The following is a 10,852-nucleotide window of genomic DNA, read 5'->3' as shown; positions in this document are numbered from 1 at the left end:
AGTGTCAGACTATATACGTAGCCTTCAGTTCAAGCGTATGATCCATATAAAAATGGAAACCCTCCTCTCCTGCGGTAGTGGACAAGGATGACTCCAGTTGCTGTTGGAAGCTTTCGCTGCTCTAGCACAACAGTTCAGGAGGGATCAGAAAGAAAGCACGTTGATGATTACTGGAGAAAATGCTCATATGAATTCCCTGAGCACAGTATTTCTCTTTGCAAGTTTTAAGTGTTCCATGGCAAGTCTGCCAAAAGTGTGAGAAGTATAAATAGGGAAGAGTGGGAAGGAAAAATAGGGACCTGTCACGACGCCACTGAAAATAGGGAACTAAGAACTTTCCTGAGATCCAAAGTCAAAGGGGGCTAATATTTACTTAGAAATGGAGTAGCAGGCATGAGCTTTAGCATGAAATGAAAGGCAGAGGAGTGAAATTAGGGAATAGAAGAGAGAAACTTGAAGATAGAAAAATGTGTCAAATTGAAGTCCTGCTCTTACGAAAAGTACAGATCAAAGAATGAGGGAAAAGGGGACTTCCCTGGTGGCACAGTGGTTAAGACTCCATTCTCCCAAGACAGGGGGCCCGGGTTTGATCTCTGGTCAGGGAACTAGATCCCACATGCATGCCGCACTAAGAGTTCATGTGCCACAACTAAGGAGCCCTCGAGCCGCAACTAAAGAGCCTGCCTGCTGCAACTAAGACCCAGTGCAACCAAATAAATAAATAAATATTTTTAAATAAAGGAGAATGAGAGAAGAAAATTAGGATACGCTGACTGCTTATTATGTCTTGCACTGATTAGGAACTTTATATCTACTTTTAATTTAATCTTTCAGTTCCTATTTCCTATGAAATAGCTATCTCACTAAAGATGATATTCAAATGTTTAGCAGCACAGACAATGAACCAATCAGAAGCTGGCCAGAGGACCCCTGCTGAGCTAGGCCTTAACCCTTCATCAATCGACTCCCCAGGCCACAGTAGGGATCTTGGGAAGGGCTCAAGGCAGCAAGGGGACAGGAAGCAGGCTCTAGACAGAGGCCACGCACCCACATTTGCGTGAGTGAAATGATGTGTACCAACTGAACATCAGCTCTGAGTGACACCTGTCCTCTGGGCAGGTTCAGGCTTAATCTCCGTCTTCACTTTGTCCTTTCCATGATGCTCCACTAGCATCAGGGGTCTTCCCTGCTGCTCCTGCAGAGGCCGGAGATAGATGGGCTCCAGACTAGTCATTTACAACCGGCCTCCAGGTCACACCTCCTGGGGTGAGAAGAAGATGGGCCGCAGGCCTACTGTTCACTACCAGCCTCTTATTTACATTTCCTGAGACAAGAGACAAACGGGCTCCTGGCTACGTATTTATGACCAGGCTCCTGTCTGCATTTAAAGATCTGCACGTTGATATAAGAAACAACAACAGGAATAGGGTAGGTAACTGGACATTGGACACTTTTATGGCAGGAGGAGAGAGGGGCTAAAGCCTGTTAAGAGATCAAGAGATCACACATTTCCCGTCCTTGAGGCAAGGGAGACACTACCCATGCCCTAACGGCCTCATGGGGTCAAAAAGGCAGGGGTGCCAGACCATAATAAGTGTTGCCTTTGCCCATGCCAGACGCCTGTGTGATGAAATCCTCTTGACTGAGGGGTGCATGCTCACCTAGGGGAGGGTCCCAGGACAAAGTAGCCATGGGGTCAAAGCAAGATGATTAGCCAAGAAGGCAAAGACCCAGAAGACTGACCCCTTAGAAAGGATTTAACCTTCCCAAAGGCATGACCCTCCTGACTCTCTCGCTGAGTTCGCCCGTGCGTCTTTCCGCATGTACTCTGCTTTTCTAATAAACGCTTTACTTTCCTCTATACCTTCCGTCTCCTTGTCAGATTCTTCCTTTCAAGGTAGACAAGGACTGGGGGTTTAAATTCTAGCCGCTGGCCCCCGTGGTCTAGCGCTTAGGATTCCTGGTTTCCACCCAGGCGACCAGGGTTTAATCCCCTGGTCAGGGAACTAAGGTCTCGCTTCAAGCCGCTGCTCGCTCACTGCTGCATGCGTCCAAAACCACGGCGGGCAGCAGCAGGGACCCTTGTTCTCCTTTACCCCCTAATCCCTTCAGCATCCCCATGATTAGCATGCCAGCCTGTATAAATTTAGGTACATTTCTTTACTAAAGGCCTGGGAACAATTTCAGAAGGCAATTATAATGAAGGAAGGAATGAGTTCAAGTTCTAGTTCATTTAGACTTCTAGAAAAGGCAGGGTTTCCCAGACATTTTTACTTGGTCTACCCAGCACCTTCCCCGCAACCCCCCATCTTGGTGCCTTGGTTAAGGGTGGGCTTTGCAGTCTGTGCTTTCTGGTTTTGCAACTGTCACTCAGTAACGTCGTGGCACTGGGCTAAAAGTCACGCCTCTCAGAGCCAGTATTAGAACTGGTGATTTTTATTAGGTGTGATGATGGCATTGGGGGCTTGTAAGGAAGTATCTTTTTTCTTCTTTTTCTTTGATTTGTGAACAGAGGTATTTGGGGAGCAGGAAATGATGTGGTGTTTGCAATTTGTCTCAAAATACATTCCAGATGAAAAAACGGGAGTGGTAGTGCCGTGGTAGGAGAAGACAGATGATTGTTGAAGCAAGGTGATGAATACGTGGAAGGGCGTGAGGTATCCTGTGCTCTCCAGACTTTTGTGTGCGCTTGAAAATTTTCATAATAAGAGTAAACAAACCAAAAACAAATAATGAGCCTTTCTGGCTCCACATTTTAAAAAGAATAGCAGGATGTACTTTTCATGATTGTAATTTATTTTGATTTTCCAGATAGATCCCACCTCTCATCCTATCCATCAGCTTCTCTAGACATTAGCAGGGAACATTCCCTTTGACAAGACTTGCCAGTCCCAGTGGTAGGGAGTGTATTGTTTTGGATTCTATACCTACATTTTAAAAATGTCACCAGTTTCCTATTTGGAGTAACTTGAATGCAAGTGTCTTATCTTAAGGTGTTGCTTTCCTCTGTCCCACTCCTTTTTTTTTTTTTTTTTTCCCGGTAGGCTTGCCATTTCTTTTTTTTTTCATTTTCATACACCTTTATTGGAGTATAATTGCTTTACAATGTTGTGTTAGTTTCTGCTGTATAACGAAGTGAATCAGCTATATGTATACACACATCCCCATATCCCCTCCCTCTGGAGCCTCCCTCCCACCCTCCCTATCCCATCCCTCTAGGTGGTCACGAAGCACTGAGCTGATCTCCTTTTTAAGGACTCTTAGGGGTTAGCGTTATCTCCAAGGAGAAAATAGCCTTGGGAGGAACAGCCTACACCCTGGTGTATAAAGGCTGCAGGAAGGAAAGACGTGGCAGGGTGAAGAGTGTTTACTGAGGTTCGTGGTTAGGGTTATCAGGGTCTTAAGGAGAAAAAAGAGAAATGAATCATCATCATTTGATCATGGTATTCACAGCCAGAGGGAGGGACAATGGGAAAAAGAGAAACACAAAGAAACCGTCAAAATAAAACTGGGATGTACGAGGGCAGGAGGAGGGAGAAAGTCTGAGAAATGGGGGAGGGGGATGTAATCGCACCGATACTGGCCACAAACACAAAAATTTGCCCATTCCTGGTTTACATTAAAAATGAATATGTATGCACATGTATTTGTCGGCTGTGTCCCGACTAGGCAGGTGATGAGGCGCTCCTTTAAGAACCTTAAAGACCCAAAGTTGCACTCAGACCGCCCACCTGTATCTGAGCCCAACCCTGGACCTGAGGACCGAATGGCCGACTGCGGCCGTGGTTGTTCCCTCCGCCCTGGAAGAGCTTGCAGGTCGATTTTTGCCAGCGGGTCGAGAGGGAGCCCCGTAGTCCTCCAGCCCGTGCTCTTAGCGCTCAGCCCCCGCCGAGACCGCCCGGTCGGAGCCGGCCCGAGCTGCAGGGCCGCCCTCCGCCGCACGGGGGCAGCAGCACCTGCACCGCGGCGGCGGCGGCGGCGGCCGTCCCGGCGCCCCTCTTGGCGGCGGCGGGCGGAGGCCGGCCCGCGGCGCGCTCGCTGATTGGCCGCGGCGCGGGCTCTGCCATGTTGGCGGAAGCGGCGTCTTCTGTACCTTGGCTGCGGCCGCCGAGTCCGTGCGAGCGGCGTCCTGCTTCCTCGCCTCGTCCGGGTCTCGGCGCTGAGAGGCGGCGGCGGCTGGCGGGATGGAGAAAAGTAGGATGAACTTACCTAAGGGGCCGGACACGCTCTGCTTCGACAAGGACGAGTTCATGAAGGTGCGCGCTGGGGCTCCGCTTCCCGAGCCGGCGGCGGGGGGCCTGCCCTCCTTTCGCTCCGGGGCCTCCTCGGGCCGCGCCCGCTCCGGGCCGGCCCCCGGCGGGACCTCGCTGCTCCTCGCAGTGGGTCTCTTGGCCTCAGGTGTGGCCGGGGCAGCCTGGAGAAAGCACCACTGTGAAATCGTGCGTAGCGAGCGAAAAGGCCTCGAAGTTGTGTGCAAGTGGTTTTGAGCTAAGTATAATAAGCCCCTGTTATTACCCGACCCCGTTAGCATGCAGTGCAGTAGGATTGCCAGTCCCCTGGCCAGACAGACGCTTGTTGACCAGCGCCTTGCACCTAAAAGCTCAGTACTAATGCATTGACCAAATCTCTGAACCCACGCCCATACCGAGGGATCCGGTGGGGGGAAAAGGCACTAAATCGAAAGTTTTTCCTTAACGTTCATCTAAAGCTTCTGAATGAGATAGTTAAAAGATGAGAATCTTCTCATTTTGTTGCGATACAACAAAGCAAGCTATTCTCCTTTTCTAAAGTTGCCCTACTGCTCTTTATAGGGTGACCTCGAAGTGGGTCTGCAGGTCATTGTAGGACATAAACTTACATAAGCAGAATTGCAATATAAACCGAAAACATTTTATGGATAATAAAGGTTCATCAGGCACAGCCTTGAAAATATCCAAGATTTGAATCAGAGCTAGGAGGAACTTTGCATACCTATTTGGTGTAACCCTCTCGGTCTGTACTTAAACTACCAAGAAACATATTTATGTTTTACATCTAAGGATTGGGGGTTTTGATACCACTAAGTGGCTGTTTTCAGTGTTAAAAAGGTAAACGTTTTGGCTCAGTAGACGCTAAACTTTTAAGGAAGTGAGTGTAAGTCCCTTACTGTTCTTTTTTGATGACTTTAAGTCATACTATGCTTTTTCTTATTTTAGGTTCATCAGTCTCTCTCTCTTTTTGATATTTGCATTCAGATCACATCTCTGGTTTTTAAAAGTATTTATATCTCTTTTCCTTATGGCTGAGTAATATTCCATTGTATATATGTCCCACACCTTCTTTATCCATTCCTGTGTTGATGGACATTTAGGTTGCTTCCATGTCCTGGCTATTGTAAATAGTGCTGCAGTGAACATTGGGGTGCACATAACTTTTCAAATTATGGTTTTCTTCAGATATATGCCCAGGAGTGGGATTGCTGGATCATATAGTAGTTCTGTATTTAGCTTTTTAAGGTACCTCTATACTGTTCCTAAAAAAGAACGAAATAATGCCATTTGTAGCAACATGGATGGACCTAGAGATTATCATACTAAGTGAAGTAAGTCAAAGACAGAGAAACACAAATATCATATGATATCACTTATATGTGGAATCTAATTTTAAAAAATGATACAAATGAACTTATTTACAAAACAGAAACAGACTCACAGATCTTAAAAGCATACTTATGGTTACCAAAGGGGAAACGTGCCGGGGAAGTGATAAGATGGGAGATTGGGACTGACATATACTCACTACTGTGTATAAAATAGGTAACTAATAAGGACCTACTGTATAGCACAGGGAACTCTACTCAATATTCTGTAATAAACTATATGGGAAAAGAATCCAAAAGAGTGGATATAAGTATAACTGATTCACTTTGCTGTACACCTGAAACTAACACAACATTGTAAGTCAACTATACTCCAATAAAAATTTTTTTTTTAATGTGGTAAAAAACAGTATTTCCATCTGGATTCTCTCCAGTGTGGCCATATCATTTTTAGTATGTGGGGCTGTCTAGACCCAGGAATAACGTACTCTTGTTCTCGTACAGTGGTGTTTCTGCTAAACCACGGCAAGGAAGAGCATAACTTGTCAGGGATGTGTGAAAGGGACCGCGGAGTGAACTTGCTGATCCAGGAACGCTTTGTTCCACCCCCTGGCTGAGAGCTGCCCTGGAGCGAGGCTAGAAAGAAAGACCATGATGAGAAGAGGCGCACTGGAAGAAGAAAAGGCACAAGCAGAGATCAGGGGCTTTGTTCTGACTTCTGATTTCAGGAGTCTCAGAATACAGAAAACGTAACTTGTCCAACTTTTGCCTTCTTCAAGGCTTCCTTCAGGCTCAGTACCAGCATTCTTTCGGACTTGCTAGCCCCACCATGTTTCTTGCTCTGAGATGGCAGAATGCCTTTGGCAAGAGCAGCTGCAGAAAGCAGAAAGCAGAAACCTCAAAATATAAGTTCTAAAGTAGAACCTGCAGTAAGGAGAGGGCAAACTGGGAAGGTGGCTGGAATGGCCCTATTCTTTCACGGCTCCTAAGCCTCTGAACGTGCCCTACAGTTTGTAGTGCTAATAAATGTGACCACTTCACATGTAGAAGAAAAATACCTAGGACAGCTCTCTTGTGTTAAATGTTGATTTTCTAGGTGAGACCTGGAGATAAAGGTTATTTGCAATTTGTGTTTCCTTCAAAGAGACATTTTATAAGTTTTAGTTCCATGGCAGAAATGGTGGGTGGAGAGCTTGCTGTCGGGGTTGTATTTCTACCTCTGTGTCTCATTCAGCACATTTTGTAATTTGTTCCTGTGGAAAAGTTAGGGAATATCCTATTTGCATTAGGAGAGTTGAGATTACTTGAAATCCAGTCGTTGGGTTGGAAACTGTGTCATTAGTCTGCCAGACATGACGAGGGCCTGTTAGGACAGTGGTAGCAGTTGCTCACTTAATAAACAGTCATTCATTGATCACCTGCTTTGTGTCAACCAGCAGTCTAGACGGGATAGTACAAGGGTACATAAGATATGGTTTGGGCTGTTGAGTATGGTCACAGGAAGACCACCGTGTGTGCTGAGAAACTGGACCTAGTCCAGAGAGGCTGGAAGGCTGGCCAGGAGTGAGACCGCAAAGGTAGGAGGGCAGCTGGGAGGGTTGCAAGTTGGACGGGCCCCTGTGTGCTACACTGAGGGCCTTGTGCCTGATGAGCTGCCTTCACGGTTAAAGCAGATGACGTGGGCATGTCTGTTGCATTGGAGCAGCGTTAGAGGGCGCTGTGCCACTGGTTCCTTCAGGTGGATATCGGGTTCCAGCTCAAGGGAAAATTGTGTTGGATTTGAACTGATGAGCTAATATTTTGATACGGACCGTTCTTGCACATGTGTTTCAGTCCTAACTCAGTGTCTTAGTGGTACCTCAGACCTTTAGGAAAGTATTTAATAAATTCTTAATAAATAGCAAACTACCTTTCTGAACACAGAAAAAAAAGAGACTACTAAAAAGTTATTTCAGTGGTCCTTGTGAAATCTAATGAGAAAGAGGAGGGGACAGATTTGTGGAAGATGGAGGTGATTAAAAGACAGGAGTGGCAGATGGAAGAATCACTTGGGGCAGAGGTGGTGGTGACATCATACCGTTAGCTTCGTCACCTTGCAGAAATCTTTAGCGCGCGTTGATAGCCAGCTATCAGATGAAATAGGACCTAAGATCTTGGTATCAGGGAGAGAAAGCGGCCTGCTAACAGAGATAAATTAGATCCCTTTACCTAGGAGTGCTATTGGAATCGTAGCTTTCCCCTTCTAGCCCAGCGTACGACTTCGCTTCCTGTTTTATAGCAAAAATAGTGCCATCGAATGGGAACTCCTTCATCTTGCTGACGATGACGGCTCATTCTTGTATTTGTGCCCGTTCTCTTTCTCCTCCTCGCCTGTTACGTAGAGGGGTTTTCCTTCCTTCCTTCCTTCCGCCCGTGCTTGGAGCCCAGGCCCTCCTGCACTCTCCCCACTGGCTTTCAAACACGCTTGCTTTGGTCTCTTCCCCTTGACCCTGCTGCCTCTAGTCTGTCCTGTCACACTCTTCCACATTACAGCCAAATGGTCCAGTTGTTGTTACTTCCTTCTGCGCTTTTTGGCCATTTGTGTGTCTTCTTTGGAGAAGTGTCTGTTCAGATCCTTCGCTCATTTTTTAATTGGGTTGTTTGTCTTTTTATTGTTGAGTTGTAAGAGTTTTTGTATATTCTGGATATTAGACCCTCATCACATATATGACTTGCAGATATTTTCTCCAATTCAGTGGGTTGTCTTTTCACTTTTTTAATAGTGTCTTTTGACACATAAAAGTTCTTATTTTGATCGCGTTCAATTTTTCTATTATCTTGATGCTTTTTGTGTCATATCTAAGAAATGACTGTCTAATTCAAGGTCACACGGACTTTCACCTGTTTTCTTCTAAGAGTTTTATAGTTTTAGCTCTTCTGTTGAAGTCTTTTGATCTATCTTGACTTAAATTTTCGTTTATGGTGTGAGGTTGGTGTCCAAATTCATTCTCTTCCGTGTAGATATTCTCTTGTCTTAACGTCAGTTGTTGAAGAGACTCTTCTTTCCCCATTGAATGGTCTTAGCGCCCTTGTAAGAAATCAGTTGACTATAAATGTATGGGTTTTAAGTTCTTTCTTTTTAAATGTTTAGGAAATCTACAGTGTAAAATAAAACTATTTCTGAGAAATGAAATGTGGCTGTTGTTACATACCACTGAGTTTGGGGTTGTTTGCTGTCATAGCAAAAGCTTCCTAATCCAGTATTCACAGATGTTCTAAGTAATTTAGTCTTGTGCAATGCAACGCTTGTTTAAGAACAAATATATAAATGGCAAGTTGAGCGCTAATGTTACCTAATAGCATTTGTTTGTGAGAGTTGAGTTATATGATTTAGAATGTCACCATGAAGTTCACACCTGAACTTCATCCATCTGAATTTCATACCTTCAAAGATTATGTACCTGAGGCAAGCAGAGTGCTCTGCACAGTCATACAGCTGGTTAATAGCAAGGCCAGGATGTCAGGCTGAGGCCTGCCCACACGTTCTTGCTGCGATTGCTGTGTAACTATGAATATAAGGTGTTACCTGGGGTCCTCTCAAGCAGCGAGATGTCTGGGCTAATTCTGGCTCTAGGTAAAGAAGCAGATGGTTTTCACTCAGTGGCTGTGAAATTACAGTTTGGTAAGAAATCCTCTTATCTGACACTATCAGAGCAGGTGTCTGGGTGATTAATTAAGAAAGTCAGTTTTTACAAGTACTCGAGGGATGGTGCTTGAGTCCTTAACGTTCTATTTTCACTCATACATGTGTACATTTATTCTCCATTGATGTGGCGCCAAGCTCTTCTCTCTGAAAATTCGTCTGCTGATTCGATTTCTAGATTGTCCTTTAAGTCGGTGAGAACCCTAAGGCATCTGCAAAGAATCTGGTATAGAATCCTTCAGGATTTGTATGACCCTCCTTCCAGCTGCCCTACCTGGTTCATGGTCATGTGATACATAATTGAGGAAAAATTGTCTTATCAATTTCTCAGCATCGGGTCTTCACAGAGCATCATAGTTTTCATGAGAACAGTTATCTTCTTGCACTTATATTTTGTTGGTTTATATAATGTTTAATAAAATTCTGTAATTTTGATGATAAGTACAAGTGACCTTAACAAGTTCGGGAATCATCACATCTGATTCTTGATGACTAAACAGCTCAGCTAGTAGCAGAGTCATAGGTGCAATGGACAGTAACCTGCTGGCTGTATGCATGTCTGCCTACCAGGGGCATCAGAATGTTACAAAGGGAGATGGCATAGCGAACCTGTGAGACCAGTACTTGGAAGTTGGTTTTGAAAGATTCTGAACATCTGTTCAGTGGAATACTCACATCCATATAAAATGTCAGTACAAGTTTATATGTATTATGGAAAGACATGGGAGTTATATCTCCATATGGGGAAAAGTAGCTTAGAAAAGGCTTATTAAGAGTGTGTGTGTGTGAACACAGGAAGAGGTCTGGGGTTTCGCTGAAGATGGTGACGTAGGAGGATCCTGAACTCACCTCCTCGCATGGACACACGAAATCGACAGCTACTTAATGGAACAACCTCCTCTGAGAAAACCCCCCAAAACTAGCTGAGCAACTCCTGCACATCTGGCAAACAAGAAAAAACCCACACCAGAGTGGGTAGGAGAGGCTGAGACACAGTCTCACCATACACCCCTCCGCCAGTGTGGTGACCCACAATCGGGGAACTCCCATCCCAGGCTGCTCCCCGAGGAGCGAAGGGTGTGAACCCCACCCCTGGCACCCCTACTTTCAAGACTTGGCACCTGGGAGATGAGCCCGCAAAACATCTAGCTTTGAAAGTCGATGGAGCTGGCATCTGGAAGACCCATGAGGCTACAGTGACCTGAGAAACAGTTCTTGAAGGGGCAGCATGAACTTACCCTCCCCAGGGCCTGACACAGACACAGCAACTGAAAAGGGCCCAGACTTGCTGTGAAAGAGGCTTGTTTATCTTAAAGCATCGGCCTGAGGGGCAGGCTTCTAACTTCGCCCACGTCTGGGCTGTGCTCTCTCTCTCCTTGCTCCGCTCAACAGTATCTCCTGGAAAGGAACGTGTGTACTTGGTCTGGCGCCCTGATCTTTGCAGCTGCTGCCTGGGGACACCTCTTAGGCCACCTGGCTCTGGTGGCCAGTGAGGTTTACGCTTGTAGGTCCCCAGTGTTCATTGCAGTATTATCTGCAATAGTCAAGACGTGGAAGCAGCCTAAGTGTCCATGGATGGATGAATGGATAAA

At 45.7% G+C, this 10,852-nt stretch overlaps 1 protein-coding gene across 3 annotated transcripts in view; it reads left to right on the top strand.

Moving 5' to 3' along the window:
* Positions 1-4,093: 4,093 nt before the first annotated feature.
* Positions 4,094-10,852, top strand: part of COG2 (component of oligomeric golgi complex 2) — a 44,853-nt gene continuing 38,094 nt past the window's right edge. For all 3 annotated transcript variants that reach the window (XR_009522492.1, XR_009522493.1, XM_060035102.1), the window contains exon 1: positions 4,094-4,256. Coding sequence is in view for 1 of the 3 variants with exons in the window: in XM_060035102.1 (XP_059891085.1) it covers positions 4,185-4,256 (72 nt within the window). In the remaining 2 variants the exon portion in view is untranslated. The remainder of the gene's footprint in view (positions 4,257-10,852) is intronic.

This window comes from Delphinus delphis, chromosome 16, assembly GCF_949987515.2.
Source record: "Delphinus delphis chromosome 16, mDelDel1.2, whole genome shotgun sequence".
Lineage (NCBI taxonomy): Eukaryota > Metazoa > Chordata > Mammalia > Artiodactyla > Delphinidae > Delphinus > Delphinus delphis.
This window is presented reverse-complemented; position numbering and strand designations above follow the sequence as displayed.